Source organism: Zootoca vivipara, chromosome 9 (genome assembly GCF_963506605.1).
Source record: "Zootoca vivipara chromosome 9, rZooViv1.1, whole genome shotgun sequence".
NCBI classification, from domain to species: Eukaryota; Metazoa; Chordata; class Lepidosauria; order Squamata; family Lacertidae; genus Zootoca; species Zootoca vivipara.
Window position 1 is genome coordinate 2,260,561 of NC_083284.1, and position 20,929 is coordinate 2,281,489.

At 47.0% G+C, this 20,929-nt stretch overlaps 1 protein-coding gene across 9 annotated transcripts in view; it reads right to left on the reverse strand.

The window, feature by feature from the left end:
* Positions 1-20,929, reverse strand: part of DYSF (dysferlin) — a 178,204-nt gene that overhangs the window by 95,730 nt on the left and 61,545 nt on the right. For all 9 annotated transcript variants that reach the window (XM_060278297.1, XM_060278298.1, XM_060278292.1 and 6 more), the window contains 8 exons: positions 19,205-19,311; positions 13,608-13,800; positions 10,743-10,898; positions 9,933-10,064; positions 7,202-7,368; positions 6,593-6,707; positions 6,364-6,469; positions 5,013-5,155 (listed from right to left, as the gene is read on the reverse strand). In XM_060278297.1, coding sequence (XP_060134280.1) covers positions 5,013-5,155; positions 6,364-6,469; positions 6,593-6,707; positions 7,202-7,368; positions 9,933-10,064; positions 10,743-10,898; positions 13,608-13,800; positions 19,205-19,311 — 1,119 coding nt within the window. The remainder of the gene's footprint in view (positions 1-5,012; positions 5,156-6,363; positions 6,470-6,592; positions 6,708-7,201; positions 7,369-9,932; positions 10,065-10,742; positions 10,899-13,607; positions 13,801-19,204; positions 19,312-20,929) is intronic.

The following is a 20,929-nucleotide window of genomic DNA, read 5'->3' on the forward strand; positions in this document are numbered from 1 at the left end:
TAAACCACAGAGTCTAGGGCTTGCTGATCAGAAGGTCGGTGGTTCGAATCCCTGCAATGGGGTGAGCTCCCATTGCTCGGTCCCAGCTCCTGCCCACCTAGCAGTTCGAAAGCACATCAAAGTGCAAGTAGATAAATAGGGACCGCTCCGGCGGGAAGGTAAACGGCGTTTCCGTGCGCTGCTCTGGTTCACCAGAAGCAGCTTTGTCATGCTGGCCACATGACCCGGAAGCTGTCTGCGGACAAACACTGGCTCCCTCGGCCTATAGAGCGAGATGAGCGCCGCAACCCCAGAGTCAGACACGACTGGACCTGATGGTCAGGGGCCCCTTTACCTTTACCTATGCTACTACAGCAGGAAGACTGCTACTTGCCCCAAAGTGGAAAGAAGCAGAAGTCTCAGCAAAGGAAGAATGGATTCAAAAACTTATGGAATATGCAGAAATGGCAAAACTTACCGGAAGAATAAGAAATCAAGTTAACAAACTTTTTTATAAAAGAATGGAAATGGCTTATTGCATTTTTCCAGATAAATTGCAAACAGATAAAAAATATTAGCAGGATTATTGTAATAACCTGCAGTTCCATAAGAGTATATATTTAAAGTAGATAATTAAATGAGCAAGTTAAATGAATTTGCATATGCAGAAGATATTAAAAAATAAATTTAAGGAACTGCAGAAAGAGGGGGAAGTCAAACTTTGAAATGTTAAATTGATTGTAAAACTAATGAAATGTATAAACTTTTCAAAAGTATAAATAAAAACTTAGAAAAAAGGAAAGAGGGGAAATGGGGCGTTCAGAAGTGTGCAGTGGAAAGACCCCCCTTTTTGCACCAGAGGGATGACATATTGCTTCCTTTGTAGAGTCTTTCTGTCACTGATATTTATTAAATTTATTTGCCGCCTTTTCCTCCAAATAGTTCAAGGTGGTGCCGATGGTCTTCCTCCTCTTCCCATTTCGGCCTCACAACAACCCTGTGAGGTAGCCTGGGAAGATCTTCAAGATCTTGCCCAGTGAGCTTTGTGGCTGAGTGGGGATTCGAACCCTGCCCTCTCCTAGGTCCAACACATTTTCTGCAGGTTTCGGAGAGCTCGGCTGGGGAAAGGAATCCCTGCTGAGAAACCCCAGAGAGCTGCTGCTGCCGGCCAGTGTAAGCACTACTGAGCTTGATGGACCAACGGTGTGATATGGTGTAAGGGAGCTTCTTATAATGCTTCTGTGCCACTTGCCTAAGGCCTCGCATTGTGTTAACGGGGCATTTTTCTTAGCCGCCTTACACCCTCCCAGGCTCTCCGCACGGCTGCTATCATCATGTCTGGCTAGGCTCTAAATTTTAATGGGAGACACTGGGGTTCCCCCTAATCTTAGATAAATGGGGATGCACTGGACTGCTCAGTGCTTGACAAAAGGCACTCTGCATGTCCTCAGAGGCAGCCCATTCCTGAGCCAGCTTACATAGGACAGACAAACCCTGCCATTGGAAGGAGAGTGGAGCTTGCAGCTTGCCTGAGCCCACAGGAGCCAATTCCTAGGGCCCCAGGTCCCTTCGCCCCCACCAAATAAAATATTTGAGGGGACTACTCCCCCCCCAAAAAAATTGCCATTCAAATAGTGTGTGTTTTGCGTCTTGTGATCAATTATGTGGGGTGGAGCTTACTTGCCCCCCCCCATTTTATTCTAGTTGGCACCCCAGCCTGAGACATTTTTGTCCTGCTTTTTCCAGGTGCAGTTCTGTGTTTCAAAGCTGCATACCCGAGTGCCCCCCCATTTCCCCCCTTTTTGCCCTGGGGATTTCCCTGCAAAAACCCGCTCTGTCGACCTGAAGAGCAACAAACAGGATATTCCGCGGCCATTTGCTCCGATTCAGCTTTAAAGAGCGGGTTTTTGCGGGGAAAGCTCCGCAGCTTAAAAACAAGAGGGCGTAAGGCCACAGCTTTCAGGTGCCGTCTGTGCCGGGAAATGGCAGAGGAAAAGTGACTGTGGATAAGCCCTTTGTGAGTCTTTCATGGAATGGGGAACTTTCAGATTAAAAACAAACAAACAAACAGGTAATCCAGACAAGGAAATTGCATCCACCAGCGCTGAGTCTCCACCTGGGTCCCCCTCGCTGCATCTTCTTAGCCCCTCTGCCCCACCATCTTCATGCATCTCTTTCGATTTAAAGGTTTAAGAGCAGCAAGTAAAACTTCTGGGGGTTTCCTCTCTGCGCTGGTGGATTTGCTGTGCAAGGGAGACCCCTAGAGAAAAGCCAAAGCACTGCAGAGAGAAACGGAGCCTTGGGGGGCGAAGTCCAACAAACTCCCTTCCTCACCTCCTAGGAGTCAGGTGGTGCTTGAGAGTCCTTGTTGAATCAGGGTCCCCAAATAATAATAATAATAATAATAATAATAATAATAATAATAATAATAATTTATTATTTATACCCCACCCATCTGGCCAGGTTCCCCCAGCCATTCTGGGTAGCTTCCAACAAAATATTAAAATACAGAAATCCATCAAACATTAAAAGATTCCCTAAACAGGGCTGCCTTAAGATGCCTTCTAAAGGTCTGGTAATTGTTGTTCTCTTTGACCTCTGGTGGGAGGGCATTTTACAGGGTGGGTGCCACTACCGAGAAGGCCCTCTGCCTGGTTCCCTGTAACTTGGCTTCTCGTAGCGAGGGAACTGGATCAAGGCCGTTTAGGGCTTTAAAGGTCAGCACCAACACTTTGAATTGTGCTCGGAAACGTACTGGGAGCCAATGCAGGTCTTTCAAGACCGGTGTTATGTGGTCTCGGCGGCCGCTCCCAGTCACCAGTCTAGCTGCCGCATTCTGGATTAATTGCAGTTTCCGGGTCACCTTCAAAGGTAGCCCCACGTAGAGCGCATTGCAGTAGTCCAAGCGAGAGATAACTAGAGCATGCACCACTCTGGCGAGACAGTCCACGGGCAGGTAGGGTCTCAGCCTGCGTACCAGATGGAGCTGATAAACAGCTGCCCTGGACACAGAATTGACCTGCGCCTCCATGGACAGCTGGGAGTCCAAAATGACTCCCAGGCTGCGCACCTGGTCCTTCAGGGGCACAGTGACCCCATTCAGGACCAGGGAGTCCTCCACTCCTGCCCGCCTCCTGTCTCCCACAAACAGTACTTCTGTCTTGTCAGGATGTCCAAATGTCATTGGACTACAATTCCCATCGTCCCTGCTAGCTAGGGAGGCTGGGAGTTTTAAATAGGGTTATCATATTCCCAAAAGTGAAAAACAAGACCCGCCCCCCCAAAAAAAAATCGCCCTGCTTGCCATACGTCCGGGTTTTCCTGGACATTTTGCAGATTCAGTGAAAATCCACCCAGATGCCATTTCGCTGCCCTGTTCCCAGAAGTGTCCAGGAAAACTGCCCAGGTATATGGCAGCCCTAATTGCAATCCAACAACCGTTGGGGACCCAAGGTTGAGAAAAGACGCTGCAGCAAAAGGAGCCCTGGCTCAGTGGCTTTATACATCTGTTCTGCATGCAGAAGGTCCTGGGTTCGAATCCCAGTGGCATCTCCAAGAATGGCTGGGAATGTCCCCTGTCTGATATATAATGAACTGAAAAAGGTGTTTAAAATAACTTTTTCTATTAAAAAAAAAAACCCAAAGCCTTCCTTTTAGGAATTCTAGGTGCCGAAATCCCAAGCAAGCCGAAAAGACTATTTATGTATGCAACCATACATGCATGGATGTTATTGGCCGAGAGATGGAAAGAAGATAAAATCCTGACCAGAGAAGAATGGCAGATCAAGCGGATGGATTATGTCGAAATGGCAAAAAATGACTGGAAGAATCAGAAATTAGGAAGACCAAATTTTTAATCAGGAATGGGGAAAATTTATAACTTATCTTAAAGACCATTGTAAACAGTTAAAATGGTTAGCAGAATTGGAATAACACTTGTAATTTAATAGTGAATTTTGGACACAATGGAGATGTAATAATAATAATAATAATTTATTATTTATACCCTGCCCATCTGGCTGGGTTTCCCCAGCCACTCTGGGCAGCTTCCAACAGAATATTAAAATACAATAGTCCATCAAACATTAAAAGCTTCCCTAAACAGGGCTGCCTTCAGATGTCTTCTAAATAATAATAATAATAATAATAATAATAATAATAATAATAATAATAGATTTGGATTATTATAAAAGATGCAGGAGGAAATGCTTAACAATAGGACCCACAAAGGGGAGGAAGAAAGCCCAGGAGATTCTGTGGAATCTTGTTTCTATATTGTATGTTCATATGCTATTGTAAAATTTTAATTTGAGAAACCCAAATAAATAAATTTACCAAAAAGAAAAGAAAAGAAAAAGGGAAAGTTCTGTCTGAAATCCTGGAGAGCCATTTCTTGCTGCCTGCCAGGGCTAACATTGTCCGGCAACCAAGAGAGGCTTTTTAAGCAGAGGTTGTGCGGCCACCTGTCCTGGGTGATCCGGCTGAGATTCCTGCATCGCAAGGGATTGGCCTAGATGGCCCTTGGGGGTCCCTTCCGACTCTGCCATTCTATGATTCTTTGAGGGGTGAAAGCTCAAAGGATGACATCCAACTGCAGAGATCGGATAAGGGCCCAGGCACCGACAGAGGGACAAGAGCGCCAACTTGGCCCCACGACTGTGGGTGCCCAGGGCCATGGGTGCATGGCCCTGGCACCAAAATTTGTGGGTGCCCGGCCTCTTCATGGGGAATTTTGTGGGTGCTTGGGAGAGACCAGGGTTCAAACCCCACCACTTGGTCCTGAAGCTCACCGGGTGACCTGGGGCCATGCCCTGCTTCTCAGCCTAGCCGGCCTTGCAAGGGTCTTGCGGGGTCAAATATCTTGAGCTCCTTGGAGGAAAAGGTCGGCTGTCAATGCAAGACATTAATCCAAAAAGCCTTCTTTGGGGCTCTCTGCAGATCTGGAGGCAAAGCGGGAGAAGCAAGAAAAAGCACCAGCTTGGCATGCTCTCCCTTTTCTTGCACCCACACCCCCCCCGGCCCCCCAGGTGTACCTTCTTCACAGCTTCCCTCTGCGCCAGGTCCCTCCTGCGAAGCCTCACCCATCGCCTACGCCGGTTCGTGTGGTACATTTTCTCCGCCGGCACCCAGGACTTCGGCCTGTGGTCTGGCGGGATGGTCAAGCCGTATTCCCACCCTTGGAGACAAGACAGGTAAGGGATGCAAAAAAGTAATTTAAAAAATTGGAGCTGCATCCCTGAAGAATTAAAAAAAGATGCTCAGAATAGCTAGGGGGGGGACCCAAGACAATTCTTGCTGAGCATAGTTGGAAAGGAGGTACCACAAGGTAGGGGGAAACTATTCCTATATGCAATCGCAGCAGCCAGAATACTCCTTGCAAAGAACTGGAAAGGAAATCACATACCTACAAAATAAAAAAATTCCTTCAGTAGCACCTTAAAGACCAACTAAGTTTATATTTAGTTTATAGTTTATAAACTTAGTTGGTCTTTAAGGTGCTACTGAAGGAATTTTTTTATTTTGCTTCGACTCAGACCAACATGGCTACCTATCTGTAACACATACCTACAAAAGAGGATTGGTTAATTAAATTAACAGAGTTTATAGAACTGGCAAAATTCACTGCGGTGATAAGATATCAAACACACCAGAAATTAAGGGCACAATGGTTATGGTTTGAAGAATATATGAACCAACACTGCTCTAAAGATAACATGCTGATATGTTTAGACTAAGCTTGTAAGGTGACTTGATGTTATACCATAATAGTACTATAAAAGAAGTAATTACAGCGATAAATGATATGCAATGTAAATAAGAACTTAAATGACTCGAAGATGACAAGTGCTGGTGGAGGGGAATCAAATGGGTGTGGTACTTCATCCTTTTTTCTTTCTTACCCTTTCCCTTTACTCTCTTTGGTTTTGGGGTTAAGTGTGTGTATCTTATTGTTTGTTTGTTTGTTTGTTTGTTTGTTTGTAAATATGCTTAAATAAAACATTTAAAAAATTAATAAGACAGAAAAGGGGGCATGGAAGTGGCCAGAAGGAACGGCTGACCTCTTAAGCGGGCAAGGGCGACTGTTTCGCACTCAGCAATCTCCTTGGGGCGAAAACACGGGGGGCAGTATCTTGGAAAAGGGCCCCGATGGGTCAGATGTCAAAAGGTTTAGAGTGTGGAACTGCGCTTGGAACATCTGCACCGGCCAAAGCCCACCGGGTGAGTCTGCTGACTTGATGGCAACCAAACCCCAGGAAGATTGAATCTCCAAGAGGAGGTTTTTGCCCAGTTGGGCTGCAGCTTCCCACCAAGGGACGACTGACATGGAGGACAAAGTAAAGGGGATTTAAAGGAAACGGGGAGGCCCCCCCCCCTCCAAAATACCTCTCTCATCGACTGCTCTGTTGAGATCCGTGTCCCATTCCACGTCTTCCCATTTCCATCCCACCGGACACTCGATCTCATCCTTTGGCAGGACTTTCTCCCCATTCTGGAAAAGAAGAGGGGAAGCCTGTGAAACCCCCTCCTTTTCCAAAGGGTGACGGTTGTGGAGAGCTCCCCTAAACCAACGGAGCCAGTTTCTACGGAAGCATCCCAAGAAGGGGTTCCTCACCACATCAGTGTAGGCCTCCGCCATGTGAATCCACTGACCGCCCGGAAGGCGCACTTGATTCTCAAAGACTTCCTCCACGAAGCTCATGTGTCCAGCATCCACATCGTACAGCAGCCTGTGTTGGGTGGGATGGAGAGACGATGGGGAGTGGCAAGCATCATTGTTTCATTGTGCATTGACACTAAAAAATAGCTCCGTATGTGTATCGCTAGCGGGGTACCATTGGAAAATTCCATTGGTGCTAAGCAAGAGCAGCGGAGGGCCTAGGAGCTGATAATTCTCAAGCTATATTAACTCAAGGGCCGTTGCACAGAAGGGGAACAAGCTAGTTTTCTCCTGCTCTGAAGCGTAGGACTCGAACCCGCAGCTTCAAACAACAAGAAAGGAGATTCCGACTCAACATCAAGAAGAACTTGAAGAGCTCTTCGGCAGTGGAACAGACTCTCATGAGAGGTGGTGGACTCTCCTTCCTTGGGGGGTTTTTAAGCAGATGTTGGATGGCCATCTGTCATGGATGCTTGAACTGAGATTCCTGCATTGTGGGGGGTTGGACTAGATGACCCTCAGGGACCCTTCCAACTCAACAACCCGCTGATTCTTTGTACTCACGTCTTCTCAGGGCTGACAAACCAGTCTCCAGCCCAGGCCCAGCCAGTGGAGGGTCTGAAGCTGTCCTTTGGCAGCTTAATCTTCCCGGTGACATCTGAGTACTTGGGGTAGGTCAGGCCGGTGGTACCCCAGTTGCCCACCAATGCCAGCTTGGTCTGGTTTTCATACTGAGATGGGAAAGAGAAAGGAGGAAGAGGAAAGTGTTTTAATGGAGAATGGTGAGGCAATCCCCAAAGAAGACAGACCCTGACACCCCGAGAGAGAGAGAGAGAGAGAGAGAGAGAGAGAGAGAGAGAGAGAGAGAGAGAGAGAGAGAGCGCCCTGGGAATGTCTAAGCTGATAGAAAATGTGCCTTTGTGCGTTGAGTGGTCCTTGGATGTTGTGCATCATAGGAGAGGGACGTCCCACCTTCCACTCCTCTCCCTGGTGGGAGATTTAATCTGCAGTCAGACCAAACGATTCCTGTTTTGCTAGATCAGGGGTCGGCAAACTAAGATCCGCGGGCCGGATCAGGCCCAATTGCCTTTAGGATCTGCTTCTTTAAAAACCATCTTTAGATGCGGCTAATATGGCCAACTATTGCCCAGTCTCAAATCTTCCATTCTTGGGCAAGGTGATTGAGCGAGTGGTTGCTGAACAACTCCAGGCACGCCTGGAAAAAGCGGACCATTTGGATCCCTTCCAGTCGGGGTTCAGGCCTCATCATGGGACTGAAACTGCCTTGGTCGCACTGGTTGATGATCTCCGGCGGGCTAGGGACAAAGGTGAGAGCTCTTTCCTAGTCCTGCTGGATCTCTCAGCGGCTTTTGACACCATCAACCATAACATCCTTCTGGACCGTCTAGAGGGCTTGGGAGCTGGGGGCACTGTCATGCAGTGGTTCCGCTCCTTCCTCCTGGGCCGTGTTCAGAAAGTGGTGGTGGGGGATGAGTGTTCAGACCCCTGGGCGCTCACTTGTGGGGTGCCTCAGGGTTCTGTCCTCTCCCCCATGCTTTTTAACATCTACAGAACTCCATCTTAAGCTAGACCTGAGAATGTCTTGGGAACCAAATTGCCATTTTCAGCCTGCCTGGACAAAGCAGCTGCATCACTTCCTCTTCAACAAGTATTCTGAGTGAGTAAATGTTATTTAAAATTTTTACAAGACTGTTAGTGTGGCTGTTGTGTTAAGGGGAAGAAAATGGGGGGAAATACCAGGAGAATCCCGTCTGCTTCAAAGCATTCTGGATTACTTAAACCAAAAGGCGAAATCTAGCCTATTTAAGCTTCCCTGTTAAGGGACGACACTCTGCTGAACTCACAGACATGAGGAAGGAAGGATAATATATAACAAATACTGTATATAAGGGTCTGGTTACTTCTGTTTCAGTGTATCTGATGAAGTGTGCATGCACACGAAAGCTCATACCAAAATAAAAACTTAGTTGGTCTTTAAGGTGCTACTGAAGGAATTTTTTTATTTTGTTTCGACTCAGACCAACACAGCTACCTACCTGTAACTAAATATATCCTCTCCTAGCATCTATTGAAATCCCAACAGCCCCAAGCACTGAAAGCAGAGTATATTCGTTGCTCTTTGGGAAGGGAGAGAAATGCCAGATATTTTGGACCACAATTTCCAGCAGTGCCAGCTATCTACACCACGGAACCAAAAAATGAAGGGGGGGGGAACCACTTTCCATTGATGTGCTTGCTTCACTGGCCAAAAAGTTTTGCTTTTATACGTTTCACTGTTCAAAAACTCCTGAAAGGGCGATGGCATCCCATTCAGTTTCCTGGGACTTACTTGCAGGTAAGTGTGTGCAACAGCCTTCCCCAAAACAGACACCCTCCGGGTGATTCCATGTATTTTATGCATCTGCCTGTCCGGCGGTAGAAGTCAAGGAAACATGGACTTTCCCTTATCGTGAGCTACAAAGACCCCCTTGTAATCTTGAGGACTAGAAGCGTGATTATCCATTTCGGCTAAAGATCTCCTTTTAAAACAAGCCGTGTGGATGTGCAAACAGAAGGATATTTTAATTAGGTGCAAATAAAAATGAGCTTTGGCTGTAAAGATTTTGTAAAGGCAAAAATAAAAAAACAAACATCCTTCATTTCGATGACAAGAAAGGAGATTGCAACTCAAAAAACCTTCTGACAATAAGAAGTATTCAGCAGTGGAAAGGGAAGGAGGTGAGCTCTCTCATTGGAGGTGTTTAAGCAGAGGCCAGATAGCTATCGATCAGAGGTTCCTCAGCTGTGATTCCAGACCCTCCAACATTTATCCAATAAAAATAGGGACATCTATTCCTTATTATTATTATTATTATTATTATTATTATTATTATTATTATTATTATTATTATTCTGTCCATCCGACTGGGTTGCCCAGTCAGCTTTCAACATATATAAAAACATAATAAAACTATCCAGGGTTGTCTTCTAATGTCTTCGAAAGGTAATCTAGTTACTTATCTTCTTAGCTCAGGGGTCGCATGACTCCAGACCCTCCAACATTTCTCTAATGAATATAAGGATGTACTAAGGAAAAGCAGGACATTCCTGAATCAAATCAGAAACTGGGACAGCTTCTGCAAATCTGGGGCTGTCCCTGGAAAACAGGGGTGCTTGGAGAGTTTGTGATTCCTGCATTGCAGGGGGTTGGACTAGAGGACCCTCGGGTTCCCTTCCAACCCTGCCATTCTATGACTTCATGAGCCCAGCTCAACCCAAACAGGATTTGGCTCACCGTTTCAGCGAAGACCGAGAGCCTCCCCTCGGCTGACTTGTTGAATTCCTTCTCGTCCACGGCCAGCCCCAGCCACAGTTGCACCCGGATCTGGGCCGGGATAATGGGCCCCATCGCCTCCCCTTGAGGACACTGAGATACAAAACCGGGAAGAAGCTGTCAAAAGCCAGCATTCCTCTGCCTTCCAGGGCAACGGCTGGATCACAGCTCTTGCCCAAAGCCCCACTTCCCCTCCCATAAAAAGTCTCATCCCATCCCTATTTTGGGGTGTCAAGGAAGAGCCGTTCTGCCTTTGTAAGAACTCGATCCTTATGTTTGGTGGTGCCTAAACTTGGGAACCCCCTGCTGGTTGATATCAACATAGGTACTCTTTAGGGCACCAGCTAAACACATTTCTCTTTAGACAAGCCTATCCAAGATACTAAGGAAGATGGCAAGAATTATTTATAATTTTCACTTTACAACAAGCAAAAAGCAAAACACTCTTATAAATCAAGTTATTACATATGTCCTATTTCAACTCCCCTCCCCCTCCCCCTCTTTCTGCAGTTCCTTATGTTTATTATATTCCCATTGCATTTCCAAATTAAAGCTATTTATTGCTTATCAGAATTTTAACTTGTTTCAGTATTTAAACTTTTGGTACATTTTAAAGTATCGCTGTGATATTTCTCCCAACCATTTTACGCTTTTCTCTGTTTGCAAAACCGCGTCGAGGTCACTGTTTCTGCAATCCGGCGCCATAAACATTTCACAAAAGGAATTGATTTTCTTTTTCCTTAATGACATTTTGGCGTTGATGGACCCTACCTTCAAGAAAATGGTCTGGAGCTTCCCGCAGTTTTTGCCGCAGCAACTGGCCCCATTCCGGGAAAAGAGGACCTCGTGGGCCGGCACCCGGGCATAAGCCACGCGGCGGTCACCTTGCAACATCCAGATGATTACGTCTGGCAGGCTGTTCTGAGGCTGGAAAAGAGGTTTGGGGGCAAAGCTGTTGAGCTTTTGGAGCAAGATCACAAAAAGCCATTTTTTAGCTATTTTTATGGGGAAACGGCAAAAAGAATGGCACTGTCGACATGGGCTGCGATAAGCCCGGATTTTCCCAGACATTTCCACAATTTGCGCCCAGACACTGCTGTCAACCGCAGTATTCTGGATATGTCCGGGAAAATCCGAATGTATGGCAACCCTACTCGTGAGAAAAGGTGGGCGGCAAAGAGGGCGGAACGGGGCAAAGAGGGAGGGAAAGCAGAGGTAGCAAGAGGAGAGGAGGGGGAAGACCCCCCTCCCAAACAGAAAACTTTATTTAGTCATTCATTCATTGCACTGATATCCTACCTTCAGGGCCGGTGCTAGGATTTTTTGCACCCTAGGCGAGATGACCTTCTGGCACCCAGCCAATCATATTTCAAGCACAGGGCGTCCCCCCCCCCCTCCCTGCACACCGCCAGATGGCCAGTGGGGCGCAACCAGCCAAGCCCCACGGCTCCGCCGCTGCCACCCCCGTCTCAATTGACGCACGCCCCCCTCCCCAACCCTCCTCGACCTGCCCCCCCATGGGCGGCTGGGCACGTCAGCGGCGGCGCCACTGCCGCCTCTGCCGCTCCCGGACGGGCCGCGAGCCACCCACCTCGCCTCCCGTCCCACGCGGGGAGTCCCAAGGCAGCGGGACATGACGAGCGGGCAGGCGCGAGGGTCTACAACCGGAGCGCTGGAAGGGCGCACGGAGTCCCGTGCCGCTCCAGCGCCACGCCCCTCATCCCCCTAATCTCCTGCCTGCCTGCAGCCCTGGCGGTGCGTTGTCGCGCTCTTGCTCGCCATGCTGGTGGAGAGGGAAGGAGCTGCCGGAGCCCTCACTCTCCCTTCTGGGCACGGCGGGCGGGCGAGCGGGGGGTGGGGGCAGGCTGGCCAGCGCCCTCTCCATTTTGGCGCCCTAGGCAACTGCCTAGTTTGCCTTAATGGACGTGCCGGCCTTGCCCTCCTTTATTCTCCGAGGAGCTCAAGGTGCCTTACATGAATCTCTTATGCATATTGATAACATTTTGATAGTGTGCTCAGCTTAACAGATCCTTGCCAGACTGTATTTACAGGAAGGTGTAAGACCCTATAGTCCAAAGGCAATTGGAAAGATTTTCCCATTTCCTTCCTCCTTGCAGAGAAATATCTGGGGTCAATTTGGGAGAGTCAAAATGGTTTCAGGACTTTTTTTGTACTGTTTTCAGTCATTGGTTTATATATTTATGTACGTGTTTGCCTTGTACATTTATGAACATTTATTATATATCTAAGACCTTAAAAATCTTATAACAGGTGGCCGCAGGGGTGGTTTTAGGGTCTAAAGGATAATGAAGCAGTAACTCATACAAAAGCTCCCTTTGCAAATAATAACGGTTTATAAAAATAAAAGTATTCCCCACCTCTGAGAATACTTATTCATGAGAATAAAGGTTCTCTGTTGTTTTAAGTGAGCCAGATGTTTGCATATACCGGTGGCGCTGAGCAAGCACACACCTCAATATTTGTATAAGAGATAAACCCATATCAGAGAAACATCCTCAAGCTCTACCATTCAGATACGTTTGGTTTATGGGGCGCTGCTCTTTGGGGCGCCTGCTAAAAATATTTCCACTTTGAAAAACAGCTCATATGCAGTGCCAGATTTATGTATAAGCTAAAAAAGCTATAGCTTAGGGCCCTACTATCTTTGGGGGGGGGCAAAAAAGTTAAAGGGAAAAAAACTGGATGTACATTTCCAAAATATAAGATAAAATAAAAAATAAAATAAAACCGACATACAGCAACAGTGTTTTGTGTTGTGTAGGCTCCTATGATGTAAGTCATGGCTCCCGCTTGCTATCCTGCTCCCTCAAATATCCCTGGTTTGTTCCTTTCTATATATAGGGTGCTGACATTCTGCATGGACTGGTGGGATGGCAACATGTGCAAATGGCTTTAGATACCTATTAGGTCCATCAATGACCATATAGCATTACAGAAAAATTTCAGAAACAGACTGGAAAGAGAAGTTGCTGAATTGCAATTCATTACCAAGCTTAAAACCATGGAGAGACCTGGTATGAACAGAGACATAGGATTCTTATCTCATTATACATGATCAAGCTTTCTTTAGCACCTCAGCCCTTGCTTTTTCCTGCAAGACCAATTGCAGTCATTAACAGTCATCAACAGGTTTACCACTCCTATCAGCCCATCATCCATTCCCATCACCCCCTCCCCACCCTTTCACTATATATAAGGGTCTGGTGACTTCTGTTTCAGTGTATCTGAAGAAGTGTGCATGCACACGAAAGCTCGTACCTATGACAAACTTAGTTGGTCTCTAAGGTGCTACTGGAAGGATTTTTTATTTTCATATAGCATCTATTCAACAACAACAACAAAAACAGCGACAATTTGTTGTTGACAAAGGACAGCTGAACATATAAAGGGCCCCATTACCTTCAGGGCCTCATCAAACCTAAATCCGGCCCTGCCCAGATGTTTAGAAAACTGGTTTTAACTTTCCAAAAGTTGTTTTAACTTTTCAAAAGCCTTAGATCATTGTTGACCATTCCTTGTTTTATCTTTTTTGCAAACCACTTTGAGGGCTCTTTTTATAGAAGCAAGTGATGTATAAACCCTATGAAATGAATGAATGCGGGGAAAGGCCCTCACCTCCTCCGCCATGGATTTCAGCCTGGAGAGCCAGTCTTCCGCCTGGTCCAGCACCATCTGGAGGTCCGAGTCTTCATGCTTCAACCTCAGAGCCGCCTCGACAATCTGGTTGAGATTGATGCTGCGGAAGCGATACAGGAACTTGTCCAGGTGGGTGCTGGTTGGCTTCTGGGTGACGTCCACCAGCGGCTGGCTGTGGAGGGCAAAGAGCAGGAGGGAATCACCCCAAGGGTTTGCCAAGAAGGACCTCCTGATGCGAGGCTGACCCCAGAGAGGACATGTTAAGGATAACGGTTTAATTGCACGCCAAAATGTAGAGTTTCTGTATGTGCTAAAACACCTAGCAGAAAGAAGTTAAAAAGCAAACATCCGGAAAGGAGGGGCAGGAAGTAAAGAAGAAAATTGTGTTGGGGGGGGGATGATGATAAATGTTTGGGAATATTTTTGAAGATTTAATAAAGATGATAGACCTATAAAGAGAATGCCAGCATGTGTATTGTTGAAAGGTTTGACATTGGAAAATTCCCGTGAGGTATATGAAAGCTCACTGGGTGTTTGGCAGGCTAATAATTAACTCAATAACTCAAATTTGGACAGATGTGTAAAAATTAGAAAACCAATAAAAAGTATTAAAATAATAAAAACAATTAACTGTTGGCGTTTTCTGCTAGTTGACACGTGAGTGTTTAACCTTAGATCACATGATCAAGGTATTCAATTTCAAATCTCCATTTTGAAGGCTGGAATGCAGGCAGATGGAACCTGTAAGGAGAGAGGACTTTCAATCTGGGTCTGTTTAGAATTATATTATATATGTAAAGAAGATGCTGAGCCCATGCTTTGCAAAGCATGGAATCATTTGGATGTAACATTGATTTGGTTTTGTACCTGTTTGGGAGAAGTTTTGGTTAGTAAAGCTTTACATCATATTTCTGTGTCTGGAAAATTTGTGTTTCCAAAAGGAGTCCGTTTTTATGCATCCAATTGCTTCAAAGTATGCAATATTAATATTTGCAACATGTTGGTGCTCCTCCCTGCCATAGCTCTGTAGCAGAACATCTGCCTTGCAAGCACAAGGTCCCAGGTTCAATCCCCAGCATCTCGGGGGGGGGGTATCAATTTATCTTGCTTTTAGTGCTGAGATACTTATTATTCTGAATTGCATTGTGATCTTTTTATCATATAAGCTGGAAACTTTCAGAAGCTTTGCTTGGAAAGGTGGGCTACAAGTATCTTGAGTCAGCATTTCTTCTTGAACAAACCAAAGCAGAATCAGTTGCCTTCCTGTACAAATCTGAAATCTTTCCACCCTTCATGCCTCTATCTGATACCTTCCTTTCTTTGCCCACCATTGAGAATGCACTTTGCATGTGCCTAGAGACACCCTTTCCTTTATCACATAATTTGGAGAAGCGTGAATTTCAAAGGATGGCTCTATCGCCATCAACCTCTTGGGTTCGAGAAGGTAAACATAACAAAGGCATTGAAACTGGATCAGTCCAAAGGGACCCATCTAACCTAGCATCCTGTTCAGATGCCTATTATTATTATTATTATTATTATTATTATTATTATTATTATTATTTGTATCCCACCCATGTAGCTGAGTTGCCCCAGCCACTCTGGACGGCTTCCAACAAAGATTAAAAATACATTAAAACATCAGGCATTAAAAACTTCCCTAAACAGGGCTGCCTTCAGATGTCTTCTAAAAGTCAGATGGTTGTTTATTTCCTTGACATCTGACGGGAGGGCGTTCCACAGGGCGGGCGCCACCACCGAGAAGGCCCTCTGCCTGGTTCCCTGTAGCTTCACTTCTCGCAGGGAGGGAACTGCCAGAAGGCCCTTGGAGCTGAACCTCAGTGTCCGGGAAGAACGATGGGGGTGGGGACGCCCATAGTCTTAAAATAATAATTAATTGAACCTACGGTGCCCAGTATTCCCAGTTGGCTCCCATCCAAGTATTGTTGTTGTTTAGTCGTTTAGTCGTGTCCGACTCTTTGTGACCCCATGGACCAGAGCACGCCAGGCACTCCTGTCTTCCACTGCCGCCCGCATTTTCGTCAAACTCATGTTCGTAGCTTCGAGAACACTGCCCAACCATCTTGTCCTCTGACGTCCCCTTCTCCTAGTGCCCTCAATCTTTCCCAACATCAGGGTCTTTTCCAGGGAGTCTTCTCTTCTCATGAGGTGGCCAAAGTATTGGCGCCTCAGCTTCACGATCTGTCCTTCCAGTGAGCACTTGGGGCTGATTTCCTTCAGAATGGAGAGGTTTGATCTTCTTGCAGTCCATGGGACTCTCAAGAGTCTCCTCCAGCACCATAGTACTAACCTACCCTAACTCTGCTTAGCCTCCAAGATCGGACAGGTGCTTTTTTCAAATTAAAATCTTTTAACATATAACAACATGATATAGATTTTTAAAAAATGAAATATCCTTCCCTAACCTGGAAGATGGTGTTCAGGCAATACAGGTCCAATTAAAGCCAAAGGACTTCTAATGCCAGACTACGCTTTGCATCAAAGGACGCAACTAATAGTTTAAGTTTTATAAAGTGAGGGGGGTCCTCCGTTTTCAGCTTCATCGGTAATAGAGCTCTGCCATTCCATTGCAAAGGAGCCTTTGGGCTTCGAGCCTCGTGCCAATTTTATTTCATGCTTTAATTCCCCAGCCCCCAGCCCCCAGTGCTGTCTTCCTCTTGCAACAATTTGTCAAGGAACCACCCTCTGAGTTCTTCCAGGATCGCCTGACTCTAAGCTGCAAGGAGAGGAGAACTTAGCAGAGGTCTGAGCTGAAAGTGAAGGTCGTCTCCCGTGAAAAGATGGAAGGGAGCCAACTCTGGACACTAAGACATCTTTTGTCCAGTAATTGCCTGTTATTTGGACAAAAACTACCCTGCATTGAGCAGCTGCCGCCTTCCCTGCTGTTGCCATCAACACGGCATCATTTCTGCTTCTCCCAGGACAGCTGCTGTGGCTCAGTGATTTATTCCAAGCGGAAGCGACAGACCACAGGGCAGGGGGAGACAGAGAGGGAGGCCAGGAGCCCAGCCTGCACAAAACGCCGGCTTGGTAGCTTCGCCAGCACTATCTCCCCCCCCCCTGTTAAATTGAGTTTTTCTTGGAAGGCGGCTTCCCTCTGGGAAAGCAAAAGTCCCGGGATCTGCCCCAGGTCACGTATGACACACGCGCGGCAGTCTCGGGGATGTCTTGGGCCTTTTGCAAACAAACCCGTCGTCTTATAGGGGAGAGAAGCAGCAGCGAGGGGGGCAAAGAGAGAGAGCAGGAGAGGCTCAGACGGCTCCTTCTGGGGGGCTTAGGAAAAAAACCAGGAGCTGGAAAGATGCAGTCACACACACACACACACACACCGCATATCGAGCAGTTTGTTCCTGGCGCATTTCCAGCTGTGCCGTTTGGACTTTCCCAGCGGCTCCCAGTTGGCCTTTGCCTAACCTACGGTTTCCGCCCCTTCATAAGCCAGCAGTCTAGGCAGCTTATTCATAGGATCATAGAATGGTAGGGTTGGATGGGACCCCCAAGGGCCATCCAATCCACCCCCCTGCAATGCAGGAATCTCAACTAAAGGATCCCTGGCAGGTGGCTATCCAAGCTCTGCTTCAAAACCTCCGAGAAAGGAGAGTCCAGCACCTCTATTGAGTCACAATCTCCTTTTGTGAAGATTGTAATTATTATTATTATTATTCCCTTCTGCTCATTTGTAGCCCTCTTCAAATATCTGAAACACAGAAGATGGAGAAAGCTGGTTTTTTGCTTCTCCGGAGGGGAGAACCCAAACCAACGGATTCAAAGGAAGAGAAAGGAGATTCCGACTCCACATTAGGAAGAATTTTCTGGCAGTTAAAAGCTGCTTGATGGTGGAAGAGAGTCCCTCAGGAGGTGGTCGACTCTCCTTCCTTGGAGGTTTCTAAGCAGAGGTTGGATGGCCAACTGTCATGGATGCTTGAGCTGAGATTCCTGCATTGCAGGGGGTTGGACTGGATGAGAAGAGAAGGTTAAGGGGTGATATGATAGCCATGTTCAAATATATTAAATGATGTCATATAGAGGAGGGAGAAAGGTTGTTCTCTGCTGCTCCAGAGAAGCGGACATGGAGCAATGGATTCAAACTACAAGAAAAACGATTCCACCTAAACATTAGGAAGAACTTCCTGACAGTAAGAGCTGTTCGGCAGTGGAATTTGCTACCAAGGAGTGTGGTGGAGTCTCCTCCTTTGGAGGTCTTTAAGCGGAGGCTTGACAGGCATATGTCAAGAATGCTTTGATGGTGTTTCCTGCTTGGCAGGGGGTTGGACTGGATGGCCCTTGTGGTCTCTTCCAACTCTACGATTCTATGATTGTATGATTCTATGACCCTCGGGGTTCCTTCCCACTTGACCATTCTTTGATTCCATGAGATTAGCTTGCATGGACCAAAGCCTGCTTCGCCTTCATTAAATCTTTCAGGCAATCCAAGACGCCTTTCGTTGCAAGAGACCAGCCACACACACCCCGTTCTCAATCTCTCTCTGCATGCTGGAATATGTGATATTCCTTAAACACGCAGCAGCCTACAGGGCACAAATGTACACCCAAGAACCAAGGACTCTTTGGGGGAGGGGGGGGGTCTTTTGTAAGGCACATTGCCTCTTCAAAGGGGAAACGACCGCAATCCTTGCAGGTCCTTATGAGGAAAGTCGAAAGCCAGGGCTTTTTTTTTCTTGCAAACCTGCCAGGAACGGGCCATAAATGCCCGGTTACCAGCCCTCCAAGTGTCCCTATTTTACAGGGATGCCCCTGATTTAGAGAAGCCGTCCCGGTTTCTGATTTGATCCCTCATTCCCTTAGGATGTCCCTATTTTCATGGGAGAAATGTTGGAAAGTATGGAGTTATCCGACCCCCCGAGTCATCTGAAGGCAGCCCTGTAGAGGGAAGTTTTTTTAAAAAAAAATGTTTAGTGTTTTGTTATGTTTTTCTATATGTTGGAAACAGACCACAGTGGCTGGGGCAACCCAGTCAGATGGGTGGGGTATAAAAAGTACAATTAACATTATGAAATGGGATGTCCCTATTTTCATGGGAGAAATGTTGGAGGGTAGGGAGTTGTCCTACCCCATTTGAAGGCAATCCTGTAGAGGGAAGTTTTTTAAAAAAATGTTTTATTATGTTTATATATATATTGGAAGCTGGCCAGAGTGGGGTATAAAGAGTAAAATTATCATGATGGAATGGGACGTCCCCGTTTTCCTGGGAGAAATGTTGGAGGGCATGAGTTAGGAACCCATCGTGAGGCCGTGAACTGAAGGCAGCTGCCTGCCCCCCCCCAAAAAAATTTGAGGGTCTGCCCCGAAACACAATGAGGCCCATTCAGGTAGAGGCAGCCCACCGAGTGGAAATTTACGACCTGCCTCAAGTATCGCTTTTTCGACTCCGTGCCTTGGCTCGGCCGATGATCCCAGCCAGAAGGACGGCATTCTTCCGCGCCAGGGACCCCCTCCAACCCAAACAACCCGGCTCGTAACAACCCCACAGAAAGAGGCTCACGGCCCCACAGACCCCACCCTCCACCCCCGAGCCCCCCCACCCCGAGCCCTACCTGCAGTCCACGATGACCTCATCGATCAGCCGAGCAACAAGAGTGTCCAGGTCGCCCACGGAGCACTTGGCTTTGATGGCCAGCTGGACCAGCGCCAAGTTCTCTTCCTACATTGGGAAGAAAGAAAGAAAACCCCACATCGCTGGAGTCACACATGCACACAGACCACTAGGCGGGACTGCCAGCTTGTGGGTGCGCAAGCGGGGGGGGCTGGAAGTGCCTTTGAGCGACAGCGGCTGCTTCACCAGCAAAGGCCATTCCTGGACACGGAGAGGTTTGCCACAGCAGCTCATGCGCTGGTTGTTCTGGGTTGCTGCAATGCGCTCCATGGGGGGCTTCCCTGGCACACTGCTTGGCGATCGCAGATCCTCCAAGGGTCCCTGTTTCCCAGAGACATCCCTGATTTAGAGAAGCCGCCCCAGTTTCTGATTTGATCCCAGAATGTCCCACTTTTCCTTAGGATGGGAGAAATGTTGGAGGGCATGGAGATATCCGACCCCAGAGCTGTCTGAAGACAATCCTGTATAGGGAAGTTAATGTTTTATTATGTTTTTCTATTTGTCGGAAGCTGCCCGGAGTGGCTGGGGCAACCCAGTCAGATGTGTGTTGGGTATAAACAGTAAAGTTATCATTCTGGAATAGGACGTCCCTATTTTCATGGGAGAAATGTTGGAGGGTCTGCAATCTGCTACCAAGCGGTATTAGTAAAGGTAAAGGCCCCCCTGACCATCAGGTCCAGTCGTGTCCGACTCTGGGGTTGCGGCACTCATCTCGCTCTATAGGGCGAGGGAGCCGGCGTTTGTCCGCAGACAGCTTCCGGGTCATGTGGGCAGCATGACAAAGCTGCTTCTGGCGAACTAGAGCAGCGCACGGAAACGCCGTTTACCTTCCCGCCGGAGCGGTCCCTATTTATCTACTTGCACTTTGACATGCTTTCGAACTGCTAGGTTGGCAGGAGCTGGGACCGAGCAATGGGAGCTCACCCCGTTGCAGGGATTCGAACCGCCGACCTTCTGATCAGCAAGCCCTAGACTCTATGGTTTAACCCACAGCGCCACCTGGGTCCCTACCAAGCGGTAATACTATTAGTATTAAAAGCCCTTAACAAGTTGGGGCGGTTTCGCTATGGCATTGCCTTTCCCCACAAGCCTCCGCTTTGGATGGGGGACTTGGCACTAATACACATGCCCGTGCCATAGAACACAAGTCCCACATGTGTAAAAAACGTGATCGTTCACTGAGGCAGGAACTCCCCTGCCAATTGATCCCAAGCAGGCCCCTTCACTGCCCTCTTTTTGGCACCTGCTAAAAGCATTCATCCTTAGACAAGACAAGCCAGACGCTTAGAAAGTTTGCAGGAGTTTCAATCTGTTTTAGTCTGTTCTGTTGTGTTCTGTATTTACTATTATTATTATTATTATTATTATTATTATTATTATTATTATTAATTTTATACTCTGCCCATCTGGCTGGGTTTCCCCAGCAACTCTGGGCAACTTACAGCAGATCTAAAAGCATAATAAAAACATCAAGCATTAAAAACCTCCCGATACAGCGCTGCCTTCAGATCTCTAAAATAAAATAAAATAAACACAAAACAAAACAAAATATTAATGGTTGTGATCCTTTTATTGCCATACCTTTTTAGCAAACCACTTTGAGATTGTTTTTTCCCTACCATCCAGTAGTAGATACATTTTATGAAAAAGCATATAAGGGATGAAG